General features: G+C 45.2%; 1 protein-coding gene across 1 annotated transcript in view; it reads right to left on the minus strand.

Annotated features, from left to right (window-relative positions):
* Window positions 1–670: 670 nt before the first annotated feature.
* The window catches only part of KCNQ3 (potassium voltage-gated channel subfamily Q member 3), a 297,766-nt gene continuing 274,948 nt past the window's right edge, over window positions 671–23,488 (minus strand). Inside the window, 7 exon segments of the mRNA XM_038555538.1 lie at window positions 671–9,518; window positions 9,520–9,681; window positions 11,545–11,629; window positions 13,190–13,288; window positions 16,282–16,413; window positions 18,789–18,891; window positions 19,792–19,994. Of these exon segments, the coding sequence (XP_038411466.1) occupies window positions 8,946–9,518; window positions 9,520–9,681; window positions 11,545–11,629; window positions 13,190–13,288; window positions 16,282–16,413; window positions 18,789–18,891; window positions 19,792–19,994 (1,357 nt within the window). The 3' untranslated portion in view covers window positions 671–8,945.

A 23,488-nucleotide genomic window follows, 5' to 3' on the forward strand; every position in this document is an offset into this window, starting at 1 on the left:
CCAATTTTCCAGATGATGAGCCAAGGCACCAAAAGATTCAGTAACCCCCCAGGGTTTCCTATGCCAACTTCTTCCTCATGAGAAAACATCTCTTCTTACTTATGACACTAGAGAGAGGCAATGTGATATGAGCTTTTCTGACTTCCTCCCCCACGATGTCTCTGAGCCTCTGATTTTTTTCTTCCTCCCACATGGTTTAGGAGGTGAAACTTCTACAAAGGAAGCAACATGAGGCTTGGGGTTGGGGTCACATGGTCCTGGGTTATACTTGTGACTCTTCTACTTATTAGTGTCTGACCTTGGCCAGATACATTTTTGTTTCTGGGCTTCACGTTCCTCATCCATAAAGTGGGAGTAATCATGTCTTAAAACTGCAATGATTGGATAATGTTTTACTAAACGCTGTACTTCCAGCCTGTGTATCACTATACTGTTTCTGAGGAGGACTGCAATCCATATCATGTACTTTTCATGGCTACGAGTTTCACTTTTTACTCCGTCAATCATAGTTCTGTTCTTGAGTCTTTATTCTCTTCCTCTTCTCCCACTCGATTGCTTCTTTTCTCACATTTACTAATATGTGCTCATGTCTTCTCTCTCACTCCATCCCACAACCAGTAACAGACTGTCTTGTCACTCCATGTTGTCAATGAAGCCAGCAACACTCTGCCCCGTGATCATTGAAATGTCTATTTATTAATAAGTGGTGCAGTATTTGTTTTAAGATAGAACATAAAAAATCAGGTAAGAAGTGTTTGCATAATATATATGGAAATCAACCTAGTAAAGTTGTTCAAATATTGGACAGAGCCAGAATAGAAATTACACATACAGTTTAAAAATTACAGGAAATCATATTATAAAGAGCACTAAAGGCCACTTGTGGAATAGTCGTGTTCCCGTGTAAGCCAGAATGTGAAGAAAGCCTACTTGTAGCATGGAGACAAATTCAGGGAGCAAGGCACCAGAATTCTATGCCATTAAAGGGGGTTAAAGAAAATATAATACAAAATCAAATACAATGGGCTCACATCACTGGAAACCTCAATCTGTTCTGCAGAGATGGATGTTTTCCATCACTGCTACATTAGAAAGAAAAAAAGAAAAAGGAAAAGAAGAATAGCCATATCCCATTGAAAGCAACATAGAGAGAGCATTGTTCTCTTTAAAACAGGAAATGATTGACAGATCTGATGAAGTAGGCCCATCCTTCTAAGGTGATTTTTAAGGTGGGGCAGAGCCTGCCTTGTGTCTCCAACTGTGAGATCTCTGATGCTTGGAACATGGCTGCCACCCATCTTAGAAGTGATCCTCCCGTGTCGGAAGTGGTCCTCCCGTGTGAATTCTTAACCCTCACGGGAACATGGAGGGTGGAGCTGCTCTCCCTTCCCTTGGAAAAGTATTCAGAGAGGAAATCGGGCCCAGTTACCAGATTAGTTGACTTTCACTGGGGAACTGTGATCTTTTTAATATTGAGGAAGAGAAACACAACTGTTGTGAGCGTTTGGCCTCCCAAAGAATGTTTCTGCCGACAGACATACCATCTCTGCAGGATTTCCAAGGCCTGAAATAAAGGTACAATCTAGAGACAAAAGACCAGAATCAGGAAGGACAATTAAATTTGTTTGGATAAATCAATGACAGGAGATCTTGGATATGTTTGGGTGTGTGGGGGGGTGCAGAGAGAAGCACAAGGGGCGCTTGTGGGATTATCTGCAGCCACACGAAGCTCCAAGAGCTAATGGATTCCACCATGAACAAGGTGAAAAACTTATGTGGCATCATTTTCTGCCACTGACAGCTGGATTGTGAAGTCACTCAAAGGTACAGGTAGGACCCACTGAATAGCCGCATGGAGCAGCTGACACAGGAATCATGCTTCTCTCTGGGAAGCCAATGGGTCTGATTGTTTTACTATTAAGTCCATTGGGCATAGGAGGGCAAGGCATGGTGGAGGACCACAGGGCCTGATGTGGGGGCATTTCCATTGACCTGGAAGATGCAATAGGGGGAGAATAATCTTTGAAGATACACGAGCTTTGGTTACAGCTCCACTTCTGGAATGCATGGCCTTTGGCAAGGTATTGCCCGGGTCAGGTTCAGTTTCCCCAACTATACAATGGAGACCTTAACACCGCCCACACGGGATTACGGTGAGGACTGCCGGGAAGTTGAGAGAGAGGACCATCACATCACATGCAACTCACAATGACAGCTTAGGATAAATTTCTCTCCCCTTCCCAGGCCTGTCTTATGGGCAGAGCGGGATAGTGAAGAAAACATGTTCCCAGTTTTCACTCCTCTTAGGCATCAGGCTATAGTCTGATGGCAAATCTAAGAGGAATTACAAATATATTCCTAAGCACTAGGTCAGGCTTTTGACTGCTTAATTATATGTCACACTCAGGTTATTCTTAAATAGAGCCCATTTTTTACTTATTTCCCCAGAACAGGGCTATTTAGAGGCTAAGAAGACAGGTAGAATGACAGTCTAAAATTACTGCCATCCTTCTGACTTTGCTTTAGAATTTCTGGTTCAGTCTGACTGAGAAGACCTGAACACCCTTCTATGGGGTTTAGCAAGGGCAACTGGGGAGCCCTGCCAAATTCTGGTGATTCTATCCCAAGCACAGCGTAAGTGGAAAACAACTATGTTAATCCTCATTTGAGCCAACAGAGGCCTGCTTACTTTCTAAAATAACTTCCCAGTTACACAAACATAGGATGTCTTAAGTTGAATCCTGTCTGCTTCTCCACAGCTTTTGGTGACAACCCTAGAGTACCAGTTGTGAACCAAGCAAGATGGGCATTCTCTGAGACAAAGCAGGAGAAACAAGGCTATCCCCAGGTGAGATTCAGAGATCCCACTGTGAAGGGACACCATAGTAGAACTACCAACCTGGGGTCATGTCAATACCCAAAGAAATCACATCCCATTTCTTAAAATCAAATCCATAAACTATTTTTTCAAGGCAAAATCCAGGTAAATTGGCTTATAGATGAGGATACCCCCCTGAGGCATGGCTCTGGAGTTGAATGAGTCCACGTGATGGGCCAAAGAGCTGAACTGGTCCAGGTTTGGCAGGACCAGGAGGGGACGAAGCAGTAGAGGTCCGAGAGATGGAGGGGAGTGCTTGCATGGCCATGAGGTTCTTCTTTATTCCTTTTCTTAACTGTGGCAGCAGTGGTTTGTGCCAGACCTTTTGAGGTCAGCAGGATTTTGGGAGAAGGAACATTGCCTTTCAAGGCATGAGATCAATCATATTCCAGAGATGAGAGTAAGTTCCAACCAATGTGTCTGGTTCAGCAGTTTCTTGAGTGGGCCAGGAAGTCCTCGTTCACCTCCTGGACTGACCCACAATGTTTTCTTCTCGGTTGCTATTTTACTGGAGTTTTTAATCTCCAATATCTGGACCAGAAGTTAGAAGACCTACTTTCTTTATTCACTCTGCCACCCAGTCACTCATTTAGCCACTGAGTGACTACATGATTCCCTTTATTCTGAGCCTCTGCTTCCTGATCTAAGAAGAGTGGTGGTTGTTCTTGGTGATCAAGGGCTCTTCTTGCTCTGAACATCTATGAATCTATGAAATTGTATCTCCCTGCATCTATGATAATGAAGCAAGCCACTAGTCACAATTTTCCTACAGGGATAACAAAGCTGAGGTTGTTAGAGGCTGGGAACAAATCCCTGGGGAGACTTTGAGCGAGCTTGAACTCTTTCTTCTGGAAGTTTTCCATTCATTGCTAGGTTGTTGTCTGGCAGACATCATGGTATGGCATGGCATTGCCTCCTACAGATCATCCTTTGAGACAATGGTGTAACATGCGGTATTATGTGTCCAGTGAAATGGCCACAACCCAGGCACTGCAACCCAAGGGTCCTGCCACCTTCATTCCAACATCCCTGTCCTTTCTCATTTCATTTATAGAGATGTACTTTTTGAAAAAAGCCCCTGTGAAAGTGCCTGAATTGGGATGGCATTTCCACCACTCTTTTGGAAAAAAAAAAAAAGACTTTCTGGGGGTAAATTTGGAGTTCATAAATAATACTGAGGACTGAGGCAGTGGATTCCACACACAGTATTAAAAAAGAAAATGTTTGACAGTCTCCAGCCACCACGGCATTGAGGTCTTTTCATATACCGATTGTCTCACTTGAAAATCAGGAAAGTCAAACACTTCCGAGTGTCTGGAAACTCAAATTTTCATCCCGGTCATGTTTATATCCTTCCTGTCTCTCTCTGAGATTCCCACTGCTGGTTTCCCAAAACACTAAAGCTATGGAAATAGCCTGGTCCTTAACTAGGTGATATTCTCACCTGGGCATCAGGTTAGGGGCCTGTTTAGGGGACCACTGGCTCAGTTTTGAATAGCGTAATATCAGTGACACCAAAACTTTAGGTGACTTGGATACAAAGCAATGACTTCTAGTCTTTTTAGAAGTTCATCTCCAAATAAGCAAGCCTTCAAGGACAAGTGAGGACATGAGGCAAATTGCTAAAGATGCCTGGGGTTCAGAAAGCAAAGAAAATCCCTATAATCCTAAGGTCCTTGGAAGCATATTCACAGAAAACAAAGTCCAGCTGTGTGGCATCTTCTGGAGGAGGCCAGAGGTGTGCTTGTCAGTACCGTCCAAAGTGCAGTCAACTTCTTGAACCACTGAACAGATTTCTTCTTTTGCTCCAGGAGAATTCGATTAGCAGAGTCCCACAGGCAGAGTGACACCTTTTCTTGAAATAGATGTTGTGTCTTGCCTTGTACCATAAACCTCTCTTTGTCAACACAGTGAAATGGAAGTAGCCCAGCTTCTTGTCTGGGTTCGATCGCTGTAGGGATTTGGAGAGGAGGAGAAAGCTAGTTTTTTTTTTTTTTTCCAAGAACCTTCTCAGATACTCCATAACTTCCTTTGTACACAGTGTATTTGGATCTATAAAGTCCAAAGCACTGGACCCAAACTCAAAGTTCTCATCCAACCACTCAGTCTTCCCTTAGCTGATGGGGTCATTATCTTTTTGATGGAGAATTCTTGCTCTCACTTTCCTCCATGCTGAATCTCCCACTGATTGATTCTAGGCGAGGAAGCATTTCTATCTGTGTAGTTGTCTTCAGGGATAAAATCAGATACTTTCCATTCTTGGTAAACATAGTTGAAAGGGACTTCCAATATTTGAGGCCACCAGAATCCTAGCTTTTTGGTGGTAGGAATTGTGGGTTTTTTAACTCTGAATTTCCAGTGCGTTACACAGTGCCTAGCAGACAATGGTGCTTAGTAAATCTCATAAATGAATGTTTTTATTACATTCTCAGTAGAGTGGCATGGATTTAGAAGAATGGTCTTGCAAATTATAAATAGATCCTATTCTATTAGGATTTCCTACAAGTAATTCTTCTTTTAACTCACAGTGTCTAGGAACTGCCCTGCACAAAATAGGCAAGGCATAATGCATTCATTGTTGACTAAAGGAGCTCAACTTGAACTAGAGTATATCTTGGTGGTGGTGGTGGGGGGGTGGTTTCCAGATGCTTCCATTGAAACTAGAGCTTCATTATATCATTGTTATATCTACTAAGTCCAAGTTCTCAGCTCCCAGAAAAAGTATAGTCAATGTATAGAACTTTCTCAGTTTGATGTTTCTTATTCTTTTCCTCCCACAATTCTTTTTCTTAAACTTCATGTTTGCTTGTGTGCTGGTGTCAAAACGCACACTTGATCTCAAGTACTTTCTTCTTAGCCCAAGAGAATCACTTCTCACCTCACATTTGGAAGATAGCCTTATCTTATTCATTTTGCTCCTTCTAAAGAATGACCTCTTAAAGTTTTCCTATATCATATTCTGATACACAGAAACTGAATATCTATCATGGGATTCCATTTCCGCTTGAGGACATCATTCATAGTTTTTACGATGGAATTAATTTGCCATGATTTCATGGGATGCTATTAAAACTATTGAAGTTTCCCCAGCCAGCTTCAGGACCACTGGTATATCTGAAGCAGGATGATCTTGGGCCACATTATTAACCAGTCCTGTTGGACTCTTCCATCATGCTGTTCTTTCATCTGACAAAAAGATCTTTGTGGAAGCACATAACTTAAGTTCAATCCTCCACCTGGAATTTCTGCTTCATCAATGCTAGCCATGCTGCTGATGCTGCCTGTGAGCAGGCAACTTGAACAGATTTGGCTTGCTTCTTTGGAATGACTTTTTTTTTTTTTTTTAAGGAATATCAAAGCAGAATATTCTAGATCATTTTCTCTCTCTGTTACTTAAATGGGAAAGAACAGCTCTTAAAAATGTCTTATCATTCATGAAATGTATATTTTGTCTTTGTCTGTACTGGTAATGACAGCTTACTATATGTTGGAGACAGGATGATAATTGACACAAAGCCAATCCCTGTCATCCTGGCCTTATCATCCAGCAGGGGAGACTAGACTGCCCTCCTATGGTTTAAGAAATAATACAAGCACTTACCCGTCATAGGTTTTTAAAAGAACCTAAGGGAGTCCTCTAACTTTGGATCCATGGTAACTATTTTTAGCTTGAAGTTGGGAAAGTCTCACTTGTCCATCTGAGAACTCCACTGGGTTCCTGGCAAATGCATCTATTGGTAAGATACTGAGGCCAGTCAGTTCTGTAAGAATCCTAATAAGGTAGGTAAAAATAATTGGTGCGTATGTGGAGAGTTTGATTCATTCTCCATTTTTTTTTGTTTTGTCTCATGTACATAAAGAAAAACATTAGTCACATGTGAGATGATAGGTAGCTCAACCACTTGTAGTAAAAGATTCCAGGAGGGTCAGAAGCAAGAACCAAGCCCTAAGGAAGGGGCATAGGGTTTCTTGGGTCATTAATTCCAATGGCACTTTCATGCATATGATCCATTCCTTTTGCCCTTCAGATTGCTAGAAGGTCAAATGGCAAGCTGTAGGGAGGAGGGTTCATGTCTGAATTGTGTGATCATTCTTGTGTATTTCCCACCTTAGATGCTAGAGCCAACTCCTCTCTATTTGTAAGATTCTCCATGTAAAATGCTGTCTACCTCTCACAATGCCTACCCTGGGCCAGAGATGGCAGGGCTTGGTTGTGCATTTCTAAAGTTGGGGACCACACCTTCATTATCAATGTACCATTGACATGTGGCCTGAAAGGAATCAAAATCTGAGAAACTAGTTCTTCCTTCCAACAAAGTACAAGGCTCCTGCTTCAGATCATGATGAAACCAGCAGCCAGATCACTGCCATAGCTACCACAGCTCTTGACAAGACTGTGAGGAGAATATCAGTGCCATTTGTGTGTAGACAAGGCCCTGTTGATCATCTTGATGGTCACCATGGCAACCATCCACAACCAATGCTTAGATGTGGGATAAGAGCAAGACGGTGATGTTGTGGCATCATAATGTAGCTAATCTAGCCCAAGCCTAACAGAAACCTTTTCCTTCAAAGTGTTTCAAAGGGTAGTGACACCTTGTAAGAGGCCGCAGGATGGCTTGTGCTTAATATTAATACTTATTCACTAGGGCAGTGCTTTCCAGGGCGGGGGGTGGGGGTTCTGCTTATACTTTGGCTAATCTTCTGGCTATGTGTGGTTTAAAAAATCTGGAGGAGTAAAATTGGATGATTCTGAAAATTTTGCCATTTGCATATTAATAAATGTTGTAGCTTGCTTGCTTGCAGTGTTTGTTTTCTTGTTTCCCCTCGATCCAAAATGAAATGCGGCAGGCAAGCATGTTTTACAGTAAAAGCCAACAGCCCCCTCTTACTGGATATATTGTATTGTGGGTGTTTTCCACATGACACAGTTCAGGTATCTTGGTACAATTTCTGGGTCCCAGTGTATAAAGGGCAGAGTGGTGTGAGAGGAGAAGACCAGGGCATGGAGCAAGTTGGCCAACTGGACTTTGAGTCCCAGCTCTCTAGGGGACGATGATGTGACCCCGGGCTTGTCTCTACCTGAGCCAAAGGTTTCTCATTTTTACAAAGAAGAACTTGGACCAGATAATTTCTGGTTTCTAATTTTCTTTTGAGATGGATATTTTGTACAAGTAGCATGGGGAGGAATGTGAGTTGAAACCTCATTTTGAAGGCACTGATCTTAGCTCTTGCCCAGAAGGGCACCCTACTTCTGATAAATTTAATCATCTTTGGCTACATATATTGGAAACTATTTGAACTTGTGTGTGCGTGTGTGTGCGTGTGTGTGTGTGTGTGTGTGTATGTTTTCTCCTCTCCAATTCATAACTCAGTAGAAATGCTACACTTGGGATTACCACGGATGAGGGAACAGGAAGGATACAGACAATGGCAGACCAAGTGAGGTCCCTTTGAGAGCTTTTAGATGGTTTTGCTAGTTTTTCCCAAAGAAAATGATCTAAAAATATTCTTGGTTTTGGATAGGCGATAACGATTTTGTTCCTTTCCTAGCGTTTTAGCTCTGTTGGCCACCTCTTCGATATGCAATGCATTTTCGTTCGCAAACTCTTTGCTTGCTATAGAGAACAGCTAATCACTGGTCTGTTTTACACAAAGGGGCAGTGGTTCGAGAAAGAACTTAAACTACATTCCCTGCTTACCAACCAAACCAAAACCCAAAGCAGCCAACCAAATAGAGCACAGCTCGTCAATAATTTCTCCCCGTCCCGGTCCAATCATGATTTAAAGTAAGAACAGCAGATAAATGTGTATCCTAGAAGAGATTAGCGGTACCATTTATATATTGTAAAGTCATGCAAACCATGCTGAAAAGGAAGCGGCTTCACTGTGGTGACCTGGGGAGGAGGAAGGCCGTGAAAAGCCCCTGCCCGGGTCGGGGGCTGCCGCGCACATGCATGTGTTTGGTGCAGCCACTGGTGATCTCACTGTTAAGTGTTGAGTGTGAGAGCAAGTGAGCTATACAAAGTCTGTCTACATTACAGGAGGATTCAGCCCACGACCCCTTTTAAATGGGCTTGTTGGGAGGGGTCCATACTGAATCAGAAATTCCATCCCCTGTGGATGACAGAGGCATGGAGCCGCTGGGGGTGAAGGGGTCCGTGTCCGTGTCTGTCTCACCCTCGGCGAGGTAACGTTTCTCCCTCATCCAGCTTGACCCCCCGCTCGGGCCAAACACGTAATCGTCTCTGTCTTGGGAGATGCTGAAGCCACTTGGGGACCGCTCCAGCTCCTCGTGGTTGACCGACATCAGGGACAGGGGCGTGTCACTGTCCCGCGTGAGGCTCCGTCTGTGCCGGGGGGAGACTCGGTCTGAACAGGGCCCGTGCAGTTCAGCCTGGGAGTGGTAGCTCACTCGGGAGTCGAGAAGAGTCAAGATAGGCAGGACGGTGGGCCTTTCTGCATACGTTGCTGCCGAGGAGGAGAGCGTCGCTGGAACATTCCCAGAACTGGGTCCTCCTCGGGGCAGGTTCACTGGGTCGTGGGCAAAAAACCCATAGGGGCCGACTTTGTCGAGGGGCACCTGGTGGAAGCTGTAGGGGGCCTCGGGGGGCCCCGTCTCAGAGTAATTGCAGATGATAGGTTTTCAAGTCGGAATCTCTGGTGTCCTCTAGCTTCTCCACTTCGGCGGGCGAGGAGGTCCCCTTGGTCGGGTAGTACTCAGTGACGTGCACCTGCAGCCTTTCCATGTGCTGCATGTGCATGTCCACGAGGAAGTCCAGTTTCCTCCCCATGTCATGAACCTGAAACATACAAGGAACGGGGAGTCACTGGTTTTTCCGAGTGAAGGTAGATCTTATCCTTCAGAAGGAAGCACCACCAGAACCTGCAGTCACCTTCGGGAAAGCAGGAGGGTTCCTGCAAATCACAATCTTAACAACATCTGATTATTTTGTGCTTCCTAACTTGGAGCCCTGCACATGTCTTCGTGCCAATCCAGAAACGACCTGGCAAGGGCGTTCTGGGAGGCAAATGCTGGAACCAGAGAAGTGGTCTGAAGACAAGTTGTACCCCAGGAGGAGGTGGCCTGGCTGCTTCCGGTTGGGTCAAGGAGCAGGAGCTCTTGATTTGCAAAGACTTGCTTGGACAGAAGCATGTGGGTTGTTAGTGTCCATTCCTTCCTACCTGCTGTGTAAGCCTAAAAGCTGCAAGGGCAGTGGGGAGCAAGAACTGTGTCTCTTAGAACTAGAGGTCCCACCTGGGGGCCTGGGAGTGGGAGCTACACTCAGGGAAGCTGTATCTGCTCCTACCTGCAAAACTGGGAACTGACTTAATCTTTGTGAGCGTGTGTACACATAGATGTACGTGTGCATGCGGGTGCACACGTGTGGTAGTCTCTCCCCAACAAGTCACAACTTGCACTGCAGACAGGGACAGCATTCTCTCTTGCAGGTGAGGACAGGTAGCACAGCACTAGGTAGAGGTTGGGACAGTATCCAAGCCTTAACAGTATCCAGCACTCAGAGTTTAGTAAGAACCAGACTCTGCTTGATGTCCCCCCACCCCCGGCTTTTTTTTTTTTTTTAAGATCTTATTTACTTATTCATAGAGACACACACAGAGAGAGGCAGAGATACAGGCAGAGAGAGAAAGAAGCAGGCTCCATGCAGGGAGCCCGACGTGGGACTCGATCCCGGGACTCCAGGATCACGCCCTGGGCCGCAGGCGGCGCTAAACCGCTGCGCCACCAGAGCTGCCCTTGATGCCCTTTAAAGATGTTAACTCATTTCATTTCACAACAGCCCTACCTAGGAGGTGGAGACTCTGATTATCTCTCTTACAGGTGAGGAAACAGAGGTACAGAGGCAGGAAGTAGCTTGCCAAAGGTCACAGAGCTGGGAGATGGAAGAGCTGAGATTATAAATTAAAATGTAAAAATGAAAAATGATATTCTTGACATGCCGAGAAAGCATAATCATGCAAATTTCCTCTTGCCTGTCTTTGCAGAGATCCAATTTATGGGGTTATGAATAAGATAAGAGGGCTGATAGGGATCCTAGTGGAAGTGGACAGAGCCATTTGTCTAGTGTGCAGTTGAATGGACTGTGCTTCATAGTGGCAGCCCCTTCACTGCAGAAGTGAAAGGGCAGCTCCAAGGAGTGCTGGACGTGAACGATTTCTCTTTCTGCCCTGACTAAATCCACCCAGAACGCCCCTTGCTCCAGGTCTCTCTGGATGAGCCACATGCTGACTCGGACTCTGAGGACTGAAGGACTGGGAACAAAGGACAGGTGGTGAAGGGAACTAACATTTTTTAAGGAAGCATCTCAAGGTGCGTGCAAAGAGCATCTACACCGGTTGAGTGTCTACTGCATACCAGCTACTATTCTACATGATTCACAGGTACCGACTCATTCAATCCTCATAGTACCCTGGTGAGGTATTAGGATCCCCATTTTACAGATGAGGATGCTGAGGCTCAGGACAATGAATGAACTTTCCTGTGGTCACAGCCAGTAAGTGCTAACTCAGATTTAATTTTCACCTCCTTTTTCAGAGTGGTGAGGGCTCTGCTATGTTATCGTCCTATGGGGAAAAAAAAATGACATTTGAAAATACAGGTTACGGGCTTTGCTTTTTTTGGGTGAAGGAAAGGAAAGACCTACCTGTCTTTCGACTTTGACGAACTTCCCCATCATGCTTTGGTCTTCAATTTCCGATGTGGATGCTCTGGCTACATACGGTTCATTCCTAGGAAAGAGCCAACAGGGTCTGTAAGATCGATGTACCTATTTTTACTTTGCCAGGCTGCCAGTGGAGTGGGCCATGGTCCCGGGAGCTATCATCCCCATGCTCACGCTTATGCAGTCTGGAAGAGGCCTACTTGGCTCTGGAGGTACAAGCTCTGCAGCAGTTGTTGAAGCCAAATAAAAATCAAGCTGTTTTAGGAGGCTTTGGGTCAGAGTTAATAAAGCACCTAGCTGTGTCTAGAGGGTTCAAAGTGCCTTTAAATCACATTCCTATGGCTTTCAGTGCTGGACTGAGGTTGAGAGCTTCTACTCTAAATGTGTGTGGGGTAGGCTGGGCTGGGGTGGAGGGGTGGCTAATCTCTGAAATTCTACATAGTGGGTATCAACATTCTCATCTGTTCCATTTGGTTAAGTGAGGGGAAACAGAATGAGAACCTAGAAAATGATGCAAAAGAGGATGTTGCCCGGAATGGGATTGAGACGCGCCCTTCATTGGCTCCTTGGTGGTGCAGGTTATGGAGAAGAGAACCTGCAGGGAGCCAAGCCTGGCTATTGCTCAAAACCATTATGTCAGGCACTTTGTAAGTAGTTGGTTTTCTCTTTTAGAGGCTACTTACTGCTGCTAAGTCCCTGGCCTGTCTCCGACTTAAAGCAGACATCGGAAACTCATGGCTCACGTGCTAATTCCAGCCTACCAGTATTTTCCTTAGCTTGAGCAGAGTTTTAAAACATTTAAGCCATCTCAAAAATAAGGAATTTCACACGACATCTGGATATTCCCAGTTCTTCTTGAAAAATTAGACTCTCTGAACACAGAAGTTACTGATTCCTAGAATTGGCAACTGTGGAGCAGAGCAACGATGACCTCCTTTGGATGGGGTACATGCCCTCCAGGTGCCCAGGGCCCACCACTCCCTATTCTATCCCCAGGACTGAGGCTGAAGGCCCGATGCCTTATGTCATCCCACTTCTGCTCTTACTTTGCTAATAAGAAGGAACCTTATTGCTATCAGGTTCATGGGGGTTCTTAAACCTGACTCCATTTACTCATCCATGTTCCCTGCCTTGAAGACCTCTGGGAATAAAGAATAAATTCGGGCAGTGGACTTTCTATAGGACCGCTCCTGGTTCATTAGGGCCTATACAAGGGACATCTCCAAACACTTAGTGTGGGCAGAGCAGAACTTCCCTGCTCTGCCTGTGACCATGTGGTCAGAGTCCTGATGTCTGATTTCCTTCTCTGGGAAGAAGTCTGATCTATGCAGGGCTAACTATGCAGGAAAAGCGAAACAGCCAACCAGCAGATGCCTCAGCTCTGCTCACACGAGGTATTCTTTGTGTTCTAAAAAACTCACAGGGCTCCCCTGATAATTTTATAACAGAGAAATTGTTACATTTATTTTCAATAACGGAAGAAAGGAGTGTCACCCACTTTTTTTCATTTTACCGAAAGGAATGGCAATCCTCCCCAACCCCCCAACCATAAGGAAGCGAACTAAGATTTGGGGATGGGGATGGGGATGGGCCATGCAGCGGGTCAGTCCACGTCCCCATGTCCCACCTGGGAGATTGCTGGGATGGGTAGGTGAACGCTGCCCCTCTCTGAGACTTCTTATGTTTTGGGGTGGACGGAGGTCCTGGGGTGAAAATCATGTCTATTCTGAAAGAGACACACAAGGAAGGGATTACATTACAAAGAGCTTTACAGGCAAAGAGGGGAGAGGAATTCCTGCTTTCTTTAGTCAGGCAGGGCCTGAAATAATATAAGAGAAGAGGGGGAGGGGAGGGAGAAGGAAAAGAGAGTGAAGGAGAGAGAATTTATAATCTCCAGATACTATTACTACTACTACTACTACTATTATTATCTATTATTATTATTATTATTATTATTATTAACTAGTAGTAGCGAGCATATCTCCCCATCCCAGGGGAGAGAGGCAGCTAAACCAGAAACAGGGTGAGGGTCACATCTTGTTAGTTCTTACAGGAAATGTCATGTGTGCTGCAAGCCTATCTGGTCTTCTAGCATTTTTATTCTTTTCTCCAAACATCTGATTAGGGAATTTTCTTGCAAAACCCTAGGCTTTGTTTTCAGCTGTGCAGATCTCTGCTGCTCTGCGGGATTCCTGGCCAGTGGAGGGATGGATCTGCATCTGCTCCTGCACCTTGCTTCTGTTTCTGCATGAGGCTCCGGCTCCCCATCAATTCTGCTCTAAGCACAACCAGACACAAATGCCCCTGTCACCCTGCAGGACTGGGGCAGGGTGTGAGAACTACCTTGAAGGCTCACTACAGGCCCAGGACCACTAAGACCATGCACTCAAAAGTAGCCATGGGTCGTTCTGTTTCTCTGCAGACCCGACTGCTCCTCCACTGACCCCATCATATACTCAGCCACCCTTCCCTTCTCTCTGGCCTACCACAATATCAGCATGGCTGGGTGTATGCGATTAGCTTATCCAGGTGATCAACCTCCGGGCAGGACTCTTTGAAATACATGTGCCTAAAAAATCCTGAACGCAATGGCAGCATGAAGGCCCACCCTGTGCACATTAAGATGGGCTAATATTTTTGATCTGGTATGTCCTAGACATTATGCTCCATCCATTTCTCAGAGAGCAATATTTGCATAAATAACAGCACGTTAGGCTCAGAACTCATTTGCACATTCATTGGTGAGGCAGGCATTGAGCACTGACTGTGTGCCTGCCACTATGCTAAGTAACCGCACTTGGTAATTCCATTTGTGGATAAGGCAAGGTCACAAATAAGCATTCCTCCAACCCGACATCATTGTTAACTTCCTGTTCACTCAATCTGATGGTCCTGTTAACTCTGCAGGACACCCCGGAAGGAAAACATTATTCAGATGAGGAAGCCAAAGTCCAGACAGGACTTGACTTGTGTCCACTTGAAATCTCACACAGGCCAGAGAATGAGCCCCACAGGGGGCTGGGGTTTCCCCACATCAGTTCTATGTCTTGACATCATATTGTCTTTTGTTTTTTTTTTAAATGGGTTTTTAAGAGAGAATTTTTATAATTCATTAAAGACCTGATAAATTTAAAAAGTGCGAAAAAAATCACACATGGATTCATCATCTCAGTATAGCTACTATAATCTCCTGGGGAAGACCTACTCTTTTCTTGTAGGTTCCCTATACTGGAGTGTGTGTGTATAGTTATAGGTAAACATATGTGCATATGTTTTTGTAATCATACTGTCTGTAATATATATACATAATATATACTATTAAGCAATAGTATATATTATGTAATATGTAATATTATGTAATATAATAATATATATTATTAATATCACACGCTTGATGCAGAGAATATATATGAAAAATAATTTGTATACATTTAAGTACATAGATATATATAGGTATAAGTGTGTATATATGTATGACTGTATTATTAGATCACATAATTTTTTAATCTGATTATGTACATTTTTTTTTAGAAAGAGATAGTATGAGCAGGGGGTAGGGTGGGGCAGAAGGAGAGAGAGAATCTTTTTTTTTTTTTTTGTGAGAGAGAGAGAATCTTAAGCAAGCTCCACACTCAGTGTGGAGCCTGATGTGGGGCTTGATCTCATGATCTGAAGTCAGGACCTGAGCCAAAATCAAGAGTCAGACGCTTAACTGACTGATCCACTAAGGTGCCCCTCATTATATACGTTTTCTAAATGTCATTTGATGGTTGCATAACTTTTTTCTTTTTTTTTTTTTTAATTTTTTTTTTTTAATTTTTTTTTTTTATGATAGTTACAGAGAGAGAGAGAGAGAGGCAGAGACACAGGCAGAGGGAGAAGCAGGCTCCACGCACCGGGGAGCCCGACGTGGGATTCGATCCCGGGTCTCCAGGATCACGCCCTGGGCCAAAGGCAGGCGCCAAACTGCTGCGCCACCAGGGATCCCCGGTTGCATAACTTTTTAATGAGAGCAGGGACCTTTTTTTTTTTTAATCACTATACATATTGTTGAGAAAGTGGGATGCGGTGAGTTAGACAGAAGTTGTGTAGCCAGTTGGATCTGATGTGACTTACAGCTCTGCCATTGATTAATTTTGGGTAAGTCCATTGCCCCCTTGAGCTTGGGTTTTATCATCTGTAAGAGGATACCCACAATGCAATACCTCATGAGGTTATAAGGGCTTAGACACATATTTGTAGAGCATCCAGGTACTCAACAAAAATTTAGTAATTATGAGTTGGACATTGATGTTGTTTCTATACCATATTTTCACTATTATAAATAATACCTGATGAACATTTTTTAATAAGATGAAAAATTTATATTTATAATTGGACATTCAGACTCGGTTGATAATCATCTCAATCTTGTTGACGACATCCAAAGCATCACAATCAGGGGCTAGTCAGACACATGCCTTTTCTTCATGAGGACCAATCAGGGTGCTGACCTTGGCTAAGGTCAATGTCATAGAGCTTCTTTGTAGCCTGTTTGGTGCTTGTTGGCCTACATATTCATTAGTTCATCCATTCGATGAACGTTTTTGTTCTTAAAGTTTATCCCTGGCATTCTGGACCATTTCTGAAAGGCTTTCATCATAAGCTCTAGCTAGCTTCATCAGGCTTGATTCCTTAATGGTCAGGAGAACAGAGTTCCTCCAGATGCAACTGTCATACCTCGTCTGAAGGTACTTTATCCTGGAAAGCATGTCGAGATGTCCTGCAGAATATTGCTCAATCACATCCTTCACGTCGTAAGGCCTCAAAGTCTCCTTGAATTTTTTTTTATAGAGACGGAATTGTAGAATTCTGCAAGGCAAAGTGGAGACATGTGTGCTTCATAAGTAGAGAGAAAAGGAAACTATAATCCAAGCCTAGAAAACTCAGGTGCAGGGACAGAAAAGAACTAAAGAGAAAATGAATTGATAGGAGGGTAAGGGTGAGGGTAGTTCTAATTCATGGTTCTGGTTCACACCTTCGAACCACACAGAGTTAGGCTGGCTAGTGTCTCTTCTTCATGACTATCTCCCTTCAATCATTTGAATAATAATAAAATCATAGTAACAGTGAGATCTAGCATGTATTGGGCATTCGTTCCAGGTAGACACTGAGCTAAGTGCTTTATGTACAACATGCTAATAAATCAACTCGTAGATGATAAGACTGTGGTCCAGAGAGGTCCAGCATCACCACAGGGCCACCTGGCTAATAATGTCAGAGCTGTTCTTAAACCCAGGTTTATATGCTGACAAGGCCCATACTCTTAATCACTGACTGTGTGACACTGCTTCTATTTGAGGACAGCTGACTAATTTCTTCCTCAACAGCCTCTTTAAGTATTGGACTTGTGAGTGCCTAAAAAAGAGACATTATATTCTATTCCCTAAGTTTTCTCAGCTTCTTAGTAAAGTGGGGCACCCAGAACTTGTAGATCCCAAAGCTTCCCCTTCATCATCCTGGGAATCAATGAAGGGACCCCAGATGGCTAATGTTCCTTGAAAATTCCATCATGGGATCAACCCCCACTGAGCATGGCATCAGTTAAAACCCCCAATCATAGGCTGGTGCCAGAAAACACGGCCTATCCTAAGACCTCTCTTCTCCTACTTGCCCTGGGTCTCTTTCTGTAGTGCATTCAGAGTTCATTTTGTTTGTCATAGCACAGGTCCAGCATCTCAACACTATTTTGGCATATTTATTATTACCCAACTCGTGTGCCATCCTTTCCAACTAAGTGCCATTTTGTAAACCTGTCCTTTATGCAGCTCTCTATAAGGCAGGTGTCAGCAGAGTGTGGCTCACAGGCCAAATCTGGCTTACTGCCTGTTTTTGAAAGTAAAGTTATGTTGGAACACAGCCACCCCCACTCACATATGTACTTCTATGGCTACTTTTGTGCTACAGAGTCAGAGCTGAGTACTTGCAACAGAGACCTGTGGACCACAAAGCCTAAAATATTTACTATTTGGCTCTTTATGAAAAAGTTTTCCAACCCCTGAACTAAGGCGTCAATAAAAAAATTCTGAAAAGAACAAGGCAGAAGCCAGACCATGGACCAACCTGGCAGAGACTTTCTTCCAGGTTGACACAGACTCTTCTTTTCTTTTCTTTTTTCTTTTTAAAACATATTTTATTTATGTATTACTTGAGAGAGGTGGGAAGAGAGACACAGAGTGCATGAACAGGGGAGGGGCAGAGGGAGAGGAAGAGAGAGACTCTGAGGCAGACTCTGTGCTGAGTGTGGAGCCCAATGAGGGGCTTGATCCCACAACCATGAGATCATGTCCTGAGCCAAAATCAAGAGTCAGACACTTAACTGACTAAGCCACCCAGGTGCCCCTCATTCACTATTTCTTTGAAGAAAATCTTTCAACCAGTTATGAATCTAAGTAGTTTTGCTTTCATCCAGCCATAGTTCTGTCACATTATACATGTGGTGTCATGACAAACCAGGTCAATGGCTTTGCTGAGCTTCACATATTATAGCCCTATTGTGCTTCCCTGATGCACTGGACTAGGAATCTTGCTTAAAATAACACAACTAGTTCTTGGAGAAGCCACTTTAGTTTCTAGAATTCACAGCCACCATTGTAGAGTGCTTAGAAGCCCATGTCCTGATCAAAGTTTTCTGTTAGTAAGCCTATTTTTATTTTCTTGTGGAACTCTGAAGCAAAACAAAAATAGCCAGGGTAGATTATAGTCTCTTCTGATACCCACACAAAAAATCCTATAATTGACTATCTTGTTGAAAATGCTAATTAAAAAGAGCTAGATAGGATGAAGACAGATAAGAAGGGTTATTCTGGGTAAGAAGCCTATAAAGGAAGAGAACTCCTACAAAGGAAGCCTATAAAGCAAGAAAGCTCCACGTCAATATACCCGCCCCCTCCGAGACCTGTAAAATAAATGGTGGCCAAAGCCAGACAAGAGCATAACAATTGGAAATACGGTAAAGAGCCTGTGGAAGCATTTTTATAATCCAGTGAGCAAGAGTTACCCATGATTCTCTGCTAATGTAAAAATCATTTTTCTTCAGGCAGTATACCCGTTAGAGTATTGACATGCTCTTGGACCTGACTCAGGAGTTACTTGACGGGGTTCCCACTGCCCTTCCCAAAGCCAATATCCTGTGGGAATTGAACTAGGGCCTGGGGAGGCCCTCAGTGGGGAGGAGGGGGCCTCACCTGACGGCTCGGATGGCGGCCTTCAGGGTAGGGATCATCTCTTCGATGAGGAAATCATTTCCGTAGGCCCTGTCTTCTGCCATGGGATCGCCTGTCCCAGCATCTGGGAGGGAGACACACATATCAAACAGCAGGCCATGGCACGTGGAAAGGCTTGGGGACCCCATCTGGTCAGAGCTTTCCATGCTCAACCGCCAGAGTCTTTGCTCCCACTGGGTGAAACCATGTGGTGTTCTCCAGTTGTGACACCATTTAGGCCTTCTTAGCATGTCCTTCTATTCTCCAGACATGAGTGTCAGAGGTGCTCGAAGTTCAGGACTGTTGACTGGGGAGAAGGCTAACAAGGTGGTGATGTGAGTTTTGGGGTTCCTGAGTGGCCTCTCAGAGGCTAAGGGCATCCATCTACATGGGTGTTACAGTCAGACACCCGAGACCAGATTCTTGCTGTCAGTCACGATCCTGGTGGCCTTGTGGGTCACCTTCTGAGCCCTGCTTGTCCTCCCTTATCACAAGTCAAAGGGACATACATAGATATTGCTCTTTTCTATGATCTCTTCCCGCACCCAGGGGTACTGAGGCCCCTAGGTCTCGAGATCACTCTGCACCTGGCCCTGTCTATCCTTCAAGTTGACCTCCATGTAGCCACCCTTAGGGATCAAGGCTCTCAGTCCCAAGGCTCCCTGGAGGTACCTGCTAGACGAGTGTGGCGATCCTGGCCTGGAGAGCAGCTAACTTGGGAGCCCCCTGCTCCCTGAGCTGTGGGGAGGTGCCACAGGTGCTCCCAGCCCAGCGGGCGTGCATGGGGTGAAGCGTGAAACTGGTTCAGGAAGGTGGGGCTGGGCTGCTCTACAAATGGGGCAGGTCTTCCCTTTGGGGAGGGAGGGAAGGAGGAGAGGTAGGGGAGGGCAGATCTACCCCTGGGGAAGGAGGAGGGGAGGAAGGGGAGGGCGAGGCAGAGGGAGAAGAGGAGGAGACAGAGAGCCAGGGAGGAGAAGGGCCTCACCTTCAGAGCTCTGCCAGAAAGCGTAGGCTTTCATGCGGAAGGCGGTGCGGAAACGTTCTTTATTGTTTAAGCCCACAGGCTTTGGTTCTTTAGAAGGACTTTCTTCTATGGCATCTACATTCAGAGGGGTAAATAGCTTTCCTTTAGTATTGCTACCACGAGGATTAGAAAGGCGAACCCGATCCAAGAGACCCAGCTTTTGGCTACAAAATAAGCAAAAGTGAACAATTTTCCTCCTTGAGTGCAGGCTTTCGTGATTCCCCTTCCCTCTCCATAAAGACTCACACTTGACCTCCGCGCGTGCTGGGGGAGGCTAAAGCTGACTTGGCGGCTCAGGGGTGGGACGGGGCTCGGCAGCTCACGAGCCAGGACCCCGTGGGCATGCTGCTTAACTTCTCTGCACTTCACTTTCCTCGGATGCTCACATGGAGCTCAAAGGACATAAAGGACATCAAATGCCCAGCTCACAGTGACAGGTGGCTGAGCTCCATGCCTTCCCCTGTCCCGTCTCCTCTGCATCAGTAACCTCCTTGGTACCATGCTCTGGTGCTCAGGGAGCAGCTCTCACAGAAGAGGCCTTTCAAAGGTTCCTCGAACAGACTCGAATGATAGAAATTACAGAAAGCAGGCACCCTAACCCAGATGTCTGCAGATCCTCCCACCCCGTGGATAGAATGTGGAGGGGAGGCGGTCCCTAGGCTTGGATGGGGAAAAACACTGCATCTTTAGTTTACTAACCTCTAACTGAAATCAGCACATCTCTCGATTATGAATGTGAGTAACAAACCCTAGCAATCTCCTCAATGCCTCAGTCTTAACCTGTGTCTTCCACAACAGAAATCACAGGGCATTTTAGATCTTATTATCTCTGGGGACTGCTGTGCTCAGAGCTGTTTCCAGATTATGGTAGTATCCGGACCAGCCACAGGTCTTGTCATTAAATCCATCACGGAGAAGCACATACACGCCTGCATCTCAAATGTTTTAGTATTTTGATAGTTAACAATACAATCCGTTTCTTTTGTAAACTGTATGCATTTTCTTTAAGAATTCAAGATTGATTCTGAGAAAGTTTCCCTGGACTTCATTACACTGCCAAAAGTGTTCTTGGCACTTGGCACACACAACACACACACACACACACACACACACACACACACACACACAAAGGTTAGTAAGTCCAATGTAAAGTAGCCCCGGTGCAAAACTTGGGTCCAGCTCCACCCTTGGCCATGCAGGTGACCTCGGGCAAATCTGTGCACTTTCTGAGTCTCAGGCGTCTCATCTTTAAAGTAGGGATGCCCACTCTCCTCTTTACCTACTTTCTATGAGATGATGTTGTCAAGGATTTGGCGTAGAGCCTGGCACACAGTAGGTGATCTATAAATATATTATTTTTTCCCTCTATCCCTCTATTTCTCAACCTCCACCCCCACTCTAGTGGGCATGAGGAACAAGTGCCTTTTACCAGAGAAAAGCCACACTGCAAGTTTTCACACATCGACAGACTCCACTCAGTGGCTTCCTTCTACTACCCCACACAGAGCTTGGCACATGGTAAGTGCACCATGTACTTGTAGAATAAATGAGTGAGTGGGTGAATATGGGTTATTGAGGTCACTCTGCATTGGCCTGAGCTGATTTGGTTTTTCTAAGGAGTGTGTCGGGGTATTGTAGCCATGTGCTTCCTGCCAGAAGCTTCTGGTATCTCTGTAGCGAGGGGGGGAGGTCATGGGTGTTGGAACCTTAGAGGAGTGAAGAACTTGGGCTCACTTGCTGAGCAGGTGCCCTGAACTCTCTTAGCACCAGATCCTCAATGGTACGAAGGCCTAACAGCACCTGCTGCACAGAGTTTGGTCCGGGGAGCATGACATATGGGAAGATGTGTAATGTTTCCTGCCTTTGGCCTGGCAAAGAGAAGGCACTAGGACATATTTGATTAATTAATAAGTGAATGAACATATGGATGGGCAGTCATGACTCCTGGCTCCCTCTGGAGTGTTCTCTCTCTCCCAGTGTCGTTATATTAATAACCTGACCAGAGTACATTCTGGGAAACTCTAGTACTCAGATGGCTCTTTGCTCCCCCTGTGCCAAAGACAGATTTTTCAGAGTGGCTTTCCTGACCAGTTCTGGATGAATGATTGCTAGGACAGAGAATTCTACCAGGGGCCGTGGGCTAAAAGTACTGGACAAGGCAGGAAGTTAACTGAACAGATAGAAGGCTTTCTTGCCCATGAGTTCAGTAAAAGGGGGACTTTAGGACAGTCTCCCACCTGGTCCGCTTCTTCTTGGCACCTGCCTACTGTGTCTTGTGGTACCATCCAGCGGATCTGTCCTTCCATCTGCCCCAAGACTCAGGCTGGCCCTGTGTCCCCACCTGCATGCATGGGCATGCCCAGCTCCTCCACCTGCCCCACGCTCTGCCTTCTCAGCCCACCTCATTGTTAACTACCTTTGAAAAAGCCTGGGCATCCCCCCTCTCCTGGAAATCAGGTACTCCCCGAGTGCTCCAACAACATGCTGCAGTTTTCTCTGTCACAGTCACACAGCGTGTGCAGGCTGCACGTTTCTACTGCCCCACCCCCACCCCAGGATGTGCAGTCCCAGCAAAGCAAAGACTCAGCCTGGTTGTCTCTGAGCCCACGACCCATCCCTTCCTCAGCACATTCCCATGTTCAGGGTGGCAGCGAAAATCTTGGCCTTTGGGGCACTCCCAGCCCTGAAGGATAAGGTCTTGAGGAACAGGTGACCCGGGATACAGAAGTCACTCTTTCTGGCTCCAGTTCCTCACATATAGGGTGATGACAGCTCTCGCTGTGCGTGGCTCTGCAAGAGTTAAATGAAGGAATGCATGGAAAGCTCTTAACCCACTTCTGGAATGAGGATTGGAGAAGCCTTCAGTGAATGCTGGCTGTCACCATTATCTTGGTAAATAATCCTCTTCCTGCAGAAGTAGGAGAGGGCTAATGGCATGTGTGTAAAGGAGGGATAAAATTTCCTGAGCCACAAAATAAGTGGTTTAAAAAAAAATGAACCAAGATAAGTTCTTGAGATTTATATATTATTTTACAGTGCTTCCTAATGCCAGTCTCACACACTCACCATTGTCACTGAATCTGACCTCAGGAGATAAGTGTATATACAGAGGTTAATTCCAGATCAACTAAGCAAGACAAGAGTAACAGTAACCGCACTGTCCTGACTGGAAATCGCAACACCTGAGATTTAGGAAGTTAATGAGAGGGCCCTCTTGGTTCTGTCTGTGTTGGGATTTAGGATTTGCCTGTTTGGCATTTCAGTACTTTCATTGCAACCTCTAAGAGTCTGAATTGCTTCCGTAATGTTTATGTGATACACCATGGTCACAGAGGACGGTTTATGAGAGATTCCAACAGCATTAGGAACCCAGAGGCATCAGGCATCAGTCAGAAACCTCAGCTCTGAATTACTCCCAGCCATCACACCTAAGAGGCTTACAGAATTCCTCCTCCAGCAACAGGGGTGATCAGCTTACTTCTTAATTGCATTGCTTGAAATCCAAGACCCTGGAGGATAATCAGATGCTAGGCAAAGTTCACCCCTGAAACACAATCCCATCTCTGCCCTTCTCCTTATGGATTTCTAGCACATAATTCGGGCTTGGAGAGTTCTACAGGTCTTGCAAAGCATTCCTTGGAGCTGACATCAGATTTTC

This window comes from Canis lupus, chromosome 13 (assembly GCF_011100685.1).
Source record: "Canis lupus familiaris isolate Mischka breed German Shepherd chromosome 13, alternate assembly UU_Cfam_GSD_1.0, whole genome shotgun sequence".
Lineage (NCBI taxonomy): Eukaryota > Metazoa > Chordata > Mammalia > Carnivora > Canidae > Canis > Canis lupus.